Source organism: Schistocerca gregaria, chromosome 6, assembly GCF_023897955.1.
Source record: "Schistocerca gregaria isolate iqSchGreg1 chromosome 6, iqSchGreg1.2, whole genome shotgun sequence".
Classification (NCBI taxonomy): domain Eukaryota; kingdom Metazoa; phylum Arthropoda; class Insecta; order Orthoptera; family Acrididae; genus Schistocerca; species Schistocerca gregaria.
Genome location: NC_064925.1, coordinates 389,421,655 through 389,437,368, shown reverse-complemented (window position 1 = coordinate 389,437,368; position 15,714 = coordinate 389,421,655). Strand labels below are relative to the sequence as shown.

The 15,714-nt window shown below is 39.1% G+C and overlaps 1 protein-coding gene across 1 annotated transcript in view; it reads left to right on the top strand.

The window, feature by feature from the left end:
* The first annotated feature begins 4,061 nt into the window (after positions 1-4,061).
* Positions 4,062-15,714, top strand: part of LOC126278691 (peroxiredoxin-5, mitochondrial-like) — a 33,426-nt gene continuing 21,773 nt past the window's right edge. Inside the window, exons 1-3 of the mRNA XM_049978951.1 lie at positions 4,062-4,268; positions 4,338-4,472; positions 4,570-4,701. Coding sequence (XP_049834908.1) covers positions 4,170-4,268; positions 4,338-4,472; positions 4,570-4,701 — 366 coding nt within the window. The 5' untranslated portion in view covers positions 4,062-4,169. The remainder of the gene's footprint in view (positions 4,269-4,337; positions 4,473-4,569; positions 4,702-15,714) is intronic.

The window sequence follows — 15,714 nt, the reverse complement described above, 5'->3', positions numbered from 1 at the left end:
TATGTCTATTAATTCATTCATTTATTAAATGAGAGTGTATGTTTCCGTATGCCGTCTTTTTTCGTCGTCCTCCTTTTTGAAGATGTTTGTCCTCTTTCTTGATATGTCTGCATCTGGTCACCTTATCCTTGGAGATGGAAATGAGCTTCGTCGGTCCACAGAATGTTCCATGGCCATTCATTGTCCACTTCAATGCGAGCAACAAGCGAACATTTGTCTTGCTGGCAGATCAGCAGGAATATGTTATTTTGTATGGATAGCTATGCAGGATGTTTTGCAGGATTTTATGCACAGTGCTCGCAGGTTTGTCCAACTTTCGGGGAATTCCGCGTGCGTTGCATGTTTGCACACCACCGTTCGACCCTCCTGCTAGTCTATGGCCACATCTTCGATCGACGTCGGACCGACTGCTTCCCTCCCTTTGCCACATTGCACTTCATCTTGTATTTTAGAATTTTGCAATCATTTTTTCCAGACCCTTAGCAGCCTTTTTTCAAACCATTGACTGTCCAGAATTTCTGCAGGTGTAAGTATTGTCACCGTAGCTTTACCAGCAGCGCGCGATCCTTCATGGATACAACCATGTTCGGCATCTCGGACGCAAACTGAGGAACATTCGTGTGCAGCACGTCTGCTGATGTGGTTATTCTGACGCTTATTCGTTAGTTGTTTTTTTTTTTTCGTTAGGTTTCCCCTTGCGTCAGTATTACTCTGTTCAAATTTGACGTCATTCTGAGCAGTGATTGCCTTTCTAATGTATGGAAATGTCAATATCTGTATGGAAATGTTAGTCAAGGCCAAACAAGTTGCGCTGACGTTGGCGACATGTCTGATCGCCGAAATATTGTGCCCGTTGGACACTATGGACCAGCAGTACACCCGTGGACAATTCGAGCAAGTTACAACATATTTATGAAGAGTCAGGAAGAAGGAAGACGATAAGGACGTACGGTTTTTTCCTTTTCCTCCAGAGATGTGTTATCTCATCGCTGAATATATTCCCGCGTGACGAAGTAATATTTGCATTGTATTGCATTTGTATTAGTCTCATAACATATATTTTACAGATATTCTGAACATGTTGTACAGGAGACACGTCAATTTTTGGCTTATGATGTATTCACATTTACAACATTTTTAGCACCAATTTTACCAGCATAGGTTTTTTGTTTGAGCACATTAGTAAACTGTTTTTCTCATGACGTACAGTACCTAGTGTCCAAATTTTAAGTTATTATTTTATATATACAATATTATACACAACACTATGATATTAAATACAAATGCTGTTCAAATGATCACCTCATCGTTCATAAATTCCTCAATTGAATAATAGCACTTTTCAACCAGGAGATTCGCTTCACTGAACCTATTTTCATGCTCATTTTTATCCCTACCCATAAAGTTTATTGTAGACTTTCATTTCCATTTTCTTGTCTATCTGTTGTTAGAGGCCGGCCGGAGTGGCCGAGAGGTTCTAGGCGCTTCAGTCTGGAACTGCGCGACCACTACGGTCGCAGGTTCGAATCCTGCCTCGGGCATGGATGTGTGTGATGTCCTTAGGTTAGTTAGGTTTAAGTAGTTCTAGGGGGCTGCTGACCTCAGCTGTTAAGTCCCATAGTGCTCAGAGCCATTTGAACCATTTTTGTTGTTAGAGTTTTAGTCAATGTGTTGGATGCACGAAATTTTGTCTCTCGTACGTATGTCTGAAGTGGTTTTCTTCCATTACCTCAGCATTAGTGTGTACAGAGCTGACAATGTCAAATATGTACAATCCAGAGGATGGGTAAATTTTTAGGTTCTTGAAGAGTGGGCGACAGAATGTTCTTAGTAAGGCAGCACACATTTTTCTAACGATTCTTTTCTGTAATTGCAGGATTTTTGACGTGTGACTTGAATCTCCCCTCCCCCCCCCCCCCCCCCCCCAAATTATACAATGTCTATTTATGGATTCAAAGTAACTTTCTTGTACCAGTCAATACAACAGCTCTTGTTGTTCATGATACTGCTACATTACAGGCTTAGTATAATTTAATCGATTCCTGTTACATGTATTTAATACTTAAGGCTACACTACTTTTGCTATAGTGAGACATACAATTATGTTGAAGAACATTATCTTGTGCTTGCGCTAAATTTGCAGGGAGACTAACGATCACAATTCAAAAACAGAACTGTGTTGTATAGAGAAACTTAAATCAAGGTAATTATATTGTTCAACACATACATCTGTAGGAATTTATTGGGTAGTAAGTTCGTGTTAATGATATCCTAAATGTATTCCATAGAATTAATATCCGGCGAATTTGGGGGCCACCACTTTTGCGATAGGAATAGTTGCCTCGCCAAAAAATACAATGCCATTAATTGATTGATTGATTGGTTGATTTGCAGGGAGACTAATGGCCACAAGTCAAAAACAGAACTGTGTTGTATAGAGCCAGCTCCCTTGGGGAAGGCAAGGGTCGGCAGATACATTGAACTGAATATCTTAGTTGTTATTAGCCAACTGTGAGTGACATGGTTGGTTCTGTAACTGATAAATTTGTCACCTTCCTCAGAGCCTTTTCCAATAGAAATCTTCCATATAATAATATCGCTACTGCCTGGTTGCGTTTATATCAGTTTGTGTTCCTTTGTCAATTGTGTTTAACCTGTCTTGCAGTACCGATATATTAAGCGGAGATGACTTCGGCGTCCAGTTGCCTGATACGGCACAGATTCAGTGCATTCCCTAATAGCTGTTTCACCGGCATTCGTCCAATACTGACACACACTGAAGACAGCAGTATGTGAAGAGCAACCAAGTTATCGGATTCCATGGATTCCAATTCGCTAAAACGTCACAATCTGCGCTTCTTCGAAGACATTTTTCCTTCCCCGGCGTACCGACCTGATGTGTGCACCGCATCAGTCACCTGCTACAATCTCCACACTTGACCTTTTTTGGCTTAATGTACCGCCAATTGCGCTACATAAGTAACAAAACAAAAATAAAATAAATAAAGTGGTGAAACAAAGACAGTCGATGGGCAACCGAACCCTCCCAATAATTCATTGCTGTACTGCAAAAATTCAAACAGTAAATTGAGTCTTCTTAGACTTCTACTTGTTTTTCAAAGACAGAAATATTTTTATACGATAGATTCACATTTACCGTTCGTGGTGTCTTTTTTATTTTCGACGAGACAAATTTGTGGAGCAATGACAATACGTGTTTATTTAAGCACAGTATGACATATCATTCTCATATTGTGCATTCCCTTTATGTTTAGTCTTATGTATCCCTAAGATACCCGCTTTCAAGCAGCAGCAGCAATTCGAATAAAATTATTGAGCTTTCGCCACTTGTCAGTTATCGTTGCAGTTAAACGTAGATGCAGTTGAAACTACAGACCGACGGCAAATTCTGCTTTTATTACTTATTTTTAACTGAAATCACCCAATGATCGAAAGACAGTTACAATTTCTGTTCAAACTGCTTTACAAATTCTTGTTACGCCCATTGGTTACAATCATACCAGAAAGTCATATATCTCCTGAAGATATTCTCATTTGTCGTCTTGGTCTCTCCCAGAGCATTTGCCTTATTGTCCCCTAAGATTCTGATTCCAATAGTAGTTTTTATGTCTGATTGCTTTTAACACCTACCAGTGTCATCACGACGCATACTGTTGGGAAATGTGAAACGCGTCATGTTGTGGTACATGTGACCTCACTGGTTTCTCCCGGTTTTAAAAACCGCAGTACTGCTTCAGCAGTGTGAAAATAAAAACTTGCTTGTCACGCCTGTTTGAACAATCCGTACCATATCTTTTTACATTAACTGGTAATTTTATTATTATATTTCTCTCACCCATAACACAAAAAGTACATCACTAAATCAAAATGCTGTAGTGTGTGCAAAAGTCTATTTAATATACACCTCTGCACTGACTAATCTAATTGGTCTAAAAACATTTATAAACGCAACAGTGCATTTTATGTATGTTGTAGGAGTATTTAGCTTTTTCAGTGCTCGTTTCTATAAAAGTTTCAACATAGTCAGTTCTATTTTTCAGACCATCTACTGAACAACGCAGTGCCACTTTTTTTTGCGCGATTTAACCACAACTACCGCGCAACTTTTCATAGCATTGATTTCAAGGTCGATTTCCCGGTTTATATAAATGCTGTCGATTTACTCTTTGACGGGCGTCAATACTACGAAGGCTTTGTTGAAACAGTTTTGTCGGTCGTTTCACGCAAGCAGCATAATGGGTCTGAAGGTAAATATAAATCTGTGAAAGGTTCACCGTTGACTGTAGATTTAGTGTTAAAATAACAAATTTTTCCAGGTCGGCGACAAATTGCCATCGATCGAATTGTATGAGAACAACCCTACGAATAAAGTTAATCTTGAAAAACTTCTCAGTGACAAAAAGGCTGTTGTATTCGCTGTACCTGGTGCTTTTACTCCTGGTTGTTCAAAGGTGAGTTTCGGAAACTCCATCGAATAAAATTATCTAACACTGGTACTCCGCAATTAAAATCAGACTGTACCTTCTATGTAACAATTTTTGTTTTCAGACACACCTTCCAGGATACGTGGAAAAGGCAGACGAGTTAAAGAAGAAGGGAATTGATGAAATCATATGTGTGTCCGTGAATGATCCATTTGTCATGGAAGCCTGGGGCAAAGAGCACAAGGCGACTGGAAAGGTATGTTTCGTATAATATAATGACAAGCGGTAGAAATTAAAACTGGATCGAGATTTTTGACTGTCTTGAGAGAAAATGGGAAGCCTGTCACCACAAGGTTTCCGGGGCGCTTGCCGACATTGTCAAATCCGGTGTTATTCCACTAGTTAAATGTGGCACATGCCCCTTTTTTTCAGTACTATCCATATACATTATTACTCACATAATTCGCAAATCCATAATGGAGAGCTTTCAGGACTGCACAACGCATTTAGTGATAAATGGCTACTCTCCCTTCTCATTAGTTATTCTACTGTTGCTTTCATCTGACAATTAAAAGCATACAGAACACTGTCAGCTGTATAAATACAAAGCGCATATCTCTTTGTACTCAACGTCAGATATGGCAGAATGTATAACCAAGTCGAATATTTTCATAAAGTATTAAATCTACTAAGTGTATTTTTACTTTTTCTTAGTATCTGCAATTTTCAATTTCGCATTTAATGTCTGCTGGTAACCAGTGACAGCCTTTCATATTCGAATTATGAAACAATATTATGAATCATAGGTGGGGTTGGATAGACAATATGGAAATTGTTTTTATTTCTAATAGTGTGCCTGAACATCAAAGTTCATCCTAAATATATAGGTGCTCCACCTCCTTGGCTTTAGCACATCCAGTTTAAGTACACTGTATTTGAATGCTATTGAAATACAGGTTACAACAGATGGTTACACTAACAGATTTGTTCGGCAGCAATTTCTGACCTATAATCCATTATCAAGGCTACATATTGTATCATGGAGAATGTATGTAAAATTTCTTTTGTTACAATGGTGTATATTGTTGTCAGGTAAGACACTGTCCTTAATAGTACAACTAAGTAAAAGTGAATTATTTACTTACAGGAATACTGTTCTTGCAAATTGTAGAGATTATACTGTAGCAGACAAATTTCCATGTACGAATGTGCTTATTAGTAGCGCTGATTCACAAATGGCGGTATATTGGTCCAACTCTGAAGCCTGATAATGGTTTGGCTCTTTTTGATTTATTGATTCATCCTATAAATCTCAGATTCTTGCACTAGCTGCACTGTCTTATTTCAAATCTTTTGTATCTTCAATGATCTAAAAATTTTGCTACTGAATAGAAGCAATAATCCAATAAGAATGCCCTTAGGGTTTTTCCAAAACAGTAAGAATGGTGATGTATCTTTTACTTTATATGAAAGATTATTTTTGTACTGTGGAGGTTTTATAGGCTGACGTCCTCAGTGAATGACATGAAAATTTTCCTTTTGTCACATATCATGTTGATGGATATTTAAATTTTTATTTACATCTTTTAAATTCTTTCTAGTATATTTACAGATTTCTAGTATGTACGTACAGGGAAGAGGGAGAATTGATGATTTTTGAAAGAGGTGTTTGCAAGAATCTGTTTGTTGATCATGTTGTATTGCTCTACAGTTCTTTTTTGCATTGAGATGACTGAACTAGGTGGTGTATTAACCCAGAAAATAATTCCATACAGTAGGATGCTGTGGAATTTGACAAAGTAGGCAGTTCGGACAGTGCTATGACTTGCTTTGACAGAGAGTAAACGCAGACTGTAACATATTTTCTTTAGTGTTCCATATAATTTTGTTTATATGTGTGTGTGCCATTTGAAGTTATTTTGAAGCCACAAGTCTAAAAAAACTTTCTTTTCATAGAAGATGAAATTTTGTTGGAGTTTGTCACACTGGTGCAGCATGCATCACATGTTAAACAGAAATTTAGGAATTTTTATTACTATTATGAACATCAACAAAAGTAAAACGAGGATAATGGAATGTAGTCGAATTAAATCGGGTGATGCTAAGAGAATTAGATTAGGAAATGAGACACTTAAAGTAGTGGAGGAGTTTCGCTATTTGGGGAACAAAATAACTAATGATGGTCGAAGTAGAGAGGATATAAAATGTAGACTGGCAATGGCAAGGAAAGTGTTTCTGAAGAGAAATTTGTTAACATTGAGTATAAATTTGTCAGGAAGTCGTTTCTGAAAGTATTTGTATGGAGTGTACCATGTATGGAAGTGAAACATGGATGATAAATAGTTTGGACAAGAAGAGAATAGGAGCTTTCGAAATGTGGTGCTACAGAAGAATGCTGAAGATTAGATGGGTAGATCACATAACTAATGAGGAGGTATTGAATATAATTGGGGAGAAGAGGAGTTTGTGGCACAACTTGATTAGAAGAAAGGATTGGTTGGTAGGACATGTCCTGCGGCATCAAGGGATCACCAATTTAGTACTGGAGGGCAGGGTAGAGGGTAAAAATCGTAGAGGGAGATCAAGAGATAAGTACACTATGCAGATTCAGAAGGATGTAGGCTGCAGTAGGTACTGGGACATGAAGAAGCTTGCACAGGATTAGATTGGCATGGAGAGCTGCATCAAACCAGTCTCAGGACTGAAGACAACAACAACAACAACAACAACAACAAGTTTATTCCTCTCTAGCCATCTATTTAGCTGTGCAGTAGTCTTATTAACAGATGTTTGAAGCTGACTTGGGTTATTTCCCGCAATTAGGATGCTTGTCATCTGCAAAGAAAATGTTTGTGACTCGTTGTTAAGGTTTAGATCATTTATATAGAGGAGAAAGAGGATTGGCCCAAGAATGGATCCCTGAGAGACTCCTTTATTTAGAACTTCTGAGAAGTATGTCCTGATGTTTTCCTTTAGTTCATGTTTTATTTGTATGTTTTGTTTCCTGTTCGACAAGTACAAAGTGTATCATTTTAATGCAGTGCCTCTAATGCTATAGCCTATACTTTTTGCTTCTCCAACAGTATGTTGTGGTCCAGCATCTCAAAAAGGCTTTACTTAAATCTAAAAAATATGACAGTGGCCTTTAGTCTATTGTGTGCAGGGCATTTTCTATAAAATCATAAATTGCACTGGTTGTTGATTTATTTTTCCTGAATCTGTGCTGAGATTCAGTGAGAATTTTTTCTCTGAGAATTTCATTAACCTATTATACATTACTTTTGTATGATTTTGCTTAAGCCTGATAATAATGAGGCTGGTCTATAGTTTTCTATATTTGTTTCGTATACTTTCTTATGGATAGGGACCAGTTTAGCAATTTTTAAACTGTCAGAAAAGATGAATTTACTATATCTGCAAGGAGGAGTGAAATGTTTTTAATACATAGCTTTATGATGTAATCAGGAATACCATCAATCCCTGATGACATTTTCCTATTAGCTGATGCAGCACTGATAATTTCTTCTGGGGTTGTTCCATTGATGTAGACTGAAGAAGAACATGAGTGCAATTTGTTTTTCTGTTTCATTCTATTATCTGTTTTGTCAAATTACTAGCGATCTCTGCAAAGTACCTTTTAAAAAGATTTGTGATGTGTTGGGGATCTGTTATACTCTCGTTCTCATGGTTAAAAGTTATGTTTTCCATTTTATGGGATACTATTTGTATCCTTCTTTATGACTTTCCATATTGTTTGGCTTCTATTTGCTTACTCTGTTGTATTTATCATTGGCCATTTTTTTGCCTGTTCTATCACTCTTCTGTAGATATGAATGTATTCCTGTATGTAACTGTTTAGAAGAGGTTGAGGGGGGGGGGGCGGGGGGTTATGTTGTTTTTTCCTGTATTTGAGTAATTCTCTTTTCCTCACACTTGATATTTTGCTCCCTGTTATCCATAGCTTTTTTAGTTGTGCCTCTTATTTCGTGTGTTTTGAGAGGGAATGCAATATCCAGGTAATCAGTGAAGATGAAGATGCTAGAGAATTTCTCAAACTTTTTGTTGGTGTCATCTGTTTGCAAAACTTCTTCCTACCTTTCTCCTGATAACAGGGAGTTGAATGTTTCTGTATTGTGTGTATTAAACTGTCTTGCTGTTACAGTAATTTTATAGTTCTATATACTTATATGGATATGGTGTCTGTTCTTTCGGACATGTCCAAAAGAACAGACACAATATCCGTGCAAGTATATAGTTCATAGCAATAATGGCCATGACCTCCTTCTGTGTGGATGCACACACATTCCCCTAACTCTTATGGGACTTGGTAAGAATGTCTTCCATGAGTAATGAGTGCATTGGGTAGGGACACTATGAATGTAGTGTGTGGACATATAAGATGAGAACATGGGTCTCGCGGGAGGTGTGTGCGAGCCTGTAATCTCACTATCCTCTGTACCCCCGGTGGCTCAGATGGATAGAACATTTGCCATGTTAGCAGGAGATCTAGGGTTTAAGTCTTCTACATCAAAAACTTTGTTTGTTATTGACTGAATATTTTGATGACAAACAGAAAGATGTTTGTTGCTGTAAGTTATTTGATTACCAGTACCTGGATTTCCATTTACATTGGAGATTCCCAAGGCCATTTTTATTGTATTACTGACCTCATGACAAAATATGTGAATTCAAACTTCTCCTCTGAGAGCTGCTTGAAAAAAAGATCTAACCCCTTCCCTCTTCCCCCCCCCCCCCCCCCTCTTGTCGCTATGGATATCATTGTGGTATTTAAGGCTTTATGTTTCGGTGGAACAAAATATTCAGTTCCTCTTTGTGGTCATGTTCACATAATTTAACAAGCGACCCATCATGCTCAACACCTCATTTTAGAACTGACCCAAATACTAATACTCAAATTTACTGAATAAATTTAACATTCCCCCCCCCCCCCCCCCCCCAGGTATTCTTTGACCTGCCATTCTAACTTGTTAGGAGTCCTAGGCAGGTAAACAACACTCAAATATTGATTACACAATAGTTTATGTTCCTTCACAAATAAGCTGTGTGTCTGTGATTTCCCTACTGAACCCAGCTTAGACTTTATTAGATCCCTATATAGTTCTTCCATTTTGTACACTACATATGGTTGTACCAAGATTTTGTTATTACTTTAAATTGCGGTGAAGTTTTCATGCTCCTGTAGCAATCCCTCCCTCCCTCCCCCCCCCCCCCCTCCCCCATCAGTCTACTGACTGGTTTGATGCGGCCCGTCACGAATTCCTTTCCTCTGCTAACTTCTTCATCTCATAGTAGCACTGGCAACCTACGTCCTCAATTATTTGCTTGACATATTCCAATCTCTGTCTTCCTCTACAGTTTTTGCCCTCTACAGCTCCCTTTAGTACCATGGAAGTCATTCCCTCATTTCTTAGCAGATGTCCTATCATCCTGTCCCTTCTCCTTGTCAGTGTTTTCCACATATTCCTTTCCTCTCCGATTCTGTGTACAACCTCCTCATTCCTTACGGTGTAGCAATATATATTTCTAAATATAGACTTTATTCTTAAATTTTCACTGGACTTGTTGATTCTGTTAATTTGTTGTTTCGCACAGTTCTTTTCTACAATACTGTCATGTCAGTGCCTATCTCATTGACTCTGTGACAGTGGAGCCCATTTATTTTATGAGAATGGTCAAACTTCTGGCTTCTCATCCATTCCTCAACATTTAGCTTGTTTCGAGTCATGATCTCTTCCACTGAAATTTGCAGCAGAACTGTACCCACCCTCTAATCCGTGCTGCTTCTTTTGAACTGTTAATGAGTTCAGTGTCTGGTCTTTCATTATGCCAGTGAAAAACCACCACCACCACTTGAAACATTTCTGAACCACTCTTGTAGCTCCCCTTCATGTGGCCTCATAATCCAGAATTGGCCATAAATGCTATGGATCCCTTACAGTACTGCAGTATGCCAGATGAGGCTCAGCAAATACTTCTTGCTTAGCTTCTCCTGGAAGAATTTGTTAAGTTTGCTTACATGGAGAAGCACATGGTCTACCTTATCTACATCTACATCCATACTCTGCAAACCACCTGACGGTGCATGCTTGGCAGAGGGTATCTTGAGTACCTTTATCGGTTCTCCCTTCTATTCCAGTCTCGTATTATTCGTGGAAACAAGGATTGTCGGTATGCCTCTGTGTGGGCTCTAATATCTCTGATTGTATCCTCATGGTCTCTTCTCGAGATATAAGTAGGAGGGAGCAATATACTGCTTGACTCCTCGGTGAAGGTAAGTTCTCGAAACTTCAACAAAAGCCCGTACTGAGCTACTGGGCGTCTCTCCTGCAAAGTCTTCCACTGGAGTTTATCTATCATCTTCGTAACGCTTTCGCGATTACTAAATGATCCTGTAACGAAGCACTCTGCTCTCCATTGGATCTTCTCTATTTCTCCTATCAACCCTATCTGGTATGGATCCCACACTGCTGAGCAGTATTCAAGTAGTGGGCGAACAAGCGTACTGTAACCTACTTCCTTTGTTTTCGAATTGCATTTCCTAAGGATTCTTCCAATGAATCTGTCAGGCATCTGCTTTACCGACGATCAACTTTATATGATAATTTCATTTTAAATCACTCCTAAGGTGTACTCCCAGATAATTTATGGAATTAACTGCTTCCAGTTGCTGACGTGCTATATTGTAGCTAAATGATAAGGATCTTTCTTTTTATGTATTCGCAGCACATTACACTTGTCTACATTGAGATTCAATTGCCATTTCCTGCACCATGCGTCAATTCGCTGCAGATCCTCCTGCATTTCAGTACAATTTTCCATTGTTACAACCTCTCTATATACCACAGCATTATCCGCAAAAAGCCTCAGTGAACTTCCGATGTCATCCACAAGGTCATTTATGTATATTGTGAAGGGCAACAGTCCTACAACACTCCTCTGCGGCACACCTGAAATCACTCTTACTTCGGATGACTTCTCTCCATTGAGAATGACATGCTGTGTTCTGTTATCTAGGAACTCTTCAATCAGATCACACGATTGGTCTGATAGTCCATATGCTCTTACTTTGTTCATTAAACGACTGTGGGGAACTGTATCAAACACCTTACGGAAGTCAAGAAACACGGCATCTACCTGGGAACACATGTCTATGGCCCTCTGAGTCTCGTGAACGAATAGCGTGAGCTGGGTTTCATACAATCGTCTTTTTCGAAACCCATGCTGATTCCTACAGAGTAGATTTCTAGTCTCCAGAAAAGTCCTTATACTCGAACATAATACGTGTTCCAAAATTCTACAACTGATAGACGTTAGAGATATAGGTCTATAGTTCTGCACATCTGTTCGACGTCCCTTCTTTAAAACTGGGGTGATCTGTGCCCTTTTCCAATCCTTTGGAACACTACGCTCTTCTAGAGACCTACGGTACACCGCTGCAAGAAGGGGGGCAAGTTCCTTCGCGTACTCTGTGTAAAATCGAACTGGTATCCCATCAGGTCCAGCGGCCTTTCCTTTTTTGAGCAATTTTAATTGTTTCTCTATCCCTGTGTTGTCTATTTCGATATCTACCATTTTGTCATCTGTGCGACAATCTAGAGAAGGAACAACAGTGCAGTCATCCTCTGTGAAACAGCTTTGGAAAAAGACATTTAGTATTTCGGCCTTTAGTGTGTCATCCTCTGTTTCAGTACCATTTTGGTCACAGAGTGTTTGGACATTTTGTTTTGATCCACCTACCACTTTGACATAAGACCAAAATTTCTTAGGATTTTCTGCCAAGTCAGTACATAGAACTTTACTTTCAAATTCATTGAACGCCTCTCGCATAGCCCTCCTCGCACTACATTTCGCTTCGCATAATTTTTGTTTGTCTGCAAGGCTTTGGCTATGTTTATGTTTGCATTGTTTCATATTGTACCTTATGGAATACACAACTCGCCTGTTGATGAACTTTTGTTTCCATAAGGAATTGTTGTGCACAGCGACCGGAGTCTACAAGGAAGGAGAGTCATACAGCAATCGATTGCATCCCATTAGATTTTGTTACTATTGCACATGTAGATTTTGGCTATAAATAGCAATCCTCAGTGTATCTTACTGTAGTAAGATAATATGGTGACATGTACTGCCAAGAGTTTGTTGGATTGTAACTGAAATGCACTAAAGATGGCTATTTATAGTCGAAGTCTAGATGTGCAAGAGTAATAAAATTTAATGGGATTGTGACTGATTGTCGTGTGCCAGTCCTTCCTCACCTGTAGACTCTAGTGTAGTTCATTGTTGAATGTTACCCTTATTCTTAATATATTAGGTTGTGTGTGTGATCCTGTGGATTGTACTAAAATATTACCATGGATTTTCTCGCAAGGAAATTTACTGCTTCTTTTTATATGTATATATGGGAAAAATTCCAAGACTTACCAAGTGGGAAAGCGCCAGTAGATAGGCACAATGAATAAAACACACACACAGAATTTCGAGCTTTCGCAACCGGCGGCTGCTTCGATGGGAAAGAGGGAAGGAAAAGGAAAGATGAAAGGATGTGGGTATATACTATTGTTCATATTCTACACTCTGGCAACATCTGTCTGAACAGTCTGCTGCTATATCTTATTTGCTTCACCCCACAATAAACCGAGAAATCATCTGCAAATGGACTGACATTAGAGAAAATAATAGTGCATATATGTTACTTGTGGATCTGTAATACTCCTGCTTTCAAAAAGTATGAAAAAATGGCACAGGCACAAAATTTTAGCCATAAATTATTGTTTGGTCAAGTAATGAGAGTAAAGCAATATCGTAAGTATTGAAGCAGGAAATGTGCCATTATTTTTTATATTCTTGAAAAGATTGATGGTGAAATGGTTTGTTGCAGAATTCTTGAAGAAAATTTCCAGTTCAAATATAAATTCCCTTGAGACGAGAGAGCTTCTGTCCACAATCAGTATGGATTTAGAAAGCATCACTCGTACGAAACTTGGGTTTCCCCTTTTTCACACGTCCTGCAAATCATGGATGAAGGACGACAGGCAGATTCCATATTCCTCAATTTCCAGAAAGTATTTGACAAAGGTTGGAGAATATGGAATAGTTTCCCTGATACATGAGTGGTTTGAAAACTTGTTTAGTAGTAGAATGCATTATGTTGTCATAGACAGTGAGTGTTTGTCGGAGAGAAGGGTGTCGTCAGGAGTGCCCACAGAAGTGTGATCGGACCACGTTTAGCCTCTATATACATAAATGATATGATGGACATGGTGAGCAGCAATTTGCGGCTGGTTTCTGACGATGCTGTAGTTTATGGGAAAGTGTCATTGTTGAGTGACTGTAGGAGTATACAAGATAGTGTAATGAATGGCAGCTTGCTCTAAACATAGAAAAATATAAGTTTATCCATATGAGTAGGAAAAGCAATCATTGAATACTGTGTTAATAATGTACTGCTTGATACAGACATTAAATATCTAGGTGTTAACTTTGCAAAGCTATGAGAGATGGAGCAAGCACTGAATGACTGTGGTAGGGGAGGCAAATGGTAGAATTTTAGGAAAAGTGACTCACTTGTAAAGGATATCATGTAGATAACACACACTTGTGCTGCACATACTTGAGTGCTGCTAAGTGTTTAGAAACCCCTCCAGGTCAGATTGATGGAAGACATCAAAGCAATTCAGTGGTGACCTGCCAGATTTGTTGGTACCGGTAGGTTCGATCAGTGTGCTGGTGTTACACAAATGTCTTATGAACTCAAGTGGAAATCCTTGGAGGAAAGATTGTGTTCTTTCCGTCAAGCACTATTGAGAAAATATTGAAGTAAGCTGCAGAATGTGCAAGGGCCATGAAGATAAGATATTAGGGCTCATACAGAGGGGTAAAGAAAGCCATTTTCCCTTGCTGTGTTGGAGAGTGGAACAAAAAATGAAATGAGTCAGTAGTGATACAAGGTACCCTTCACCATGCAGAACACAGTGGCTTGATGAGTGTGTATCTAGATTTAAATGTATGGAATAGGTTTTACACTTGTCAAATAAATTTTGACATCAAAGCTTCACAATTTTGTCATTTATTTACACTTTCATTTCCAGTAATTCACATATGGTAGCAACAATTGCTGTGAAACTTTCTGGCAGATTAAAACTGTGTGCCCGACCGAGACTCGAACTCGGGACCTTTGCCTTTCGCGGGCAAGTGCTCTACCAACTGAGCTACCGAAGCACGACTCACGCCCGGTACTCACAGCTTTACTTCTGCCAGTATCCGTCTCCTACCTTCCAAACTTTACAGAAGCTCTCCTGCGAACCTTGCAGAACTAGCACTTCTGAAAGAAAGGATATTGTGGAGACATGGCTTAGCCACAGCCTGGGGGATGTTTCCAGAATGAGATTTTCACTCTGCAGCAGAGTATGCGCTGATATGAAATTTTGCCGAAGGCAAAGGTCCCGAGTTCGAGTCTCGGTCGGCCACACAGTTTTAATCTGCCAGGAAGTTTCATATCAGTGCACACTCTGCTGCAGACTGAAAATCTCATTCTGGAAACAATTGCTGTCTTGCAGTGACCTAACAATGGCCTTTATTCAGAATTTTGACGATAGCTTCCAATTCCAGTATGTTTAATGTTTGATTTCAGTTACAATGAGAAGTTGGTCATATAATTAACTTTATATATGGCGTTTAGGTAAAGTAGAAATATAAATATGGTACCAAGGAACAGTTTTTCCTATTTTAAGTTTTGTAAAATAAATCCTTTCGACAATAATGCCAAATCTCTTCAACTTTATACAAATAAAGGTGCCCCACACCATATTTAAATGTTAAGTTTGTTTATACAGTGATAACATTGTTCAATCATCTTATAAGATTCTTTTAACATACTACATTCCATAGGTTAGTTACTATTCTCAGTACTTATGGTCCCCCCAGGGGGCTCGCGGTCCTTTCGTGAGTACGTGCGTGGCGAGCACGGGGCCCCGAGCTATTGCAGCCTTCCTTCTTTTTCCGGGCTGCATTTCCTTTCCCTTCCCCTCCTTTCCTGTCCTTCATCCTTCCCTCCGACCTCTCCTCTCCCTCTCTTGGTGTCCTTCCTTATGTTGGCCCTGCTATTCTCCTGGTTCTCTTGACCTTGCAATTCGGCCTTGTTCTGTAATTCCTTCATCCTTTTGGTATTCTCTGGTCCCCTTTGGGGTTTGACCTCCATCACTAAATTTTCTTCCGTAGTGTGAGCCATTTGGGGAAGAGCACCTTACCT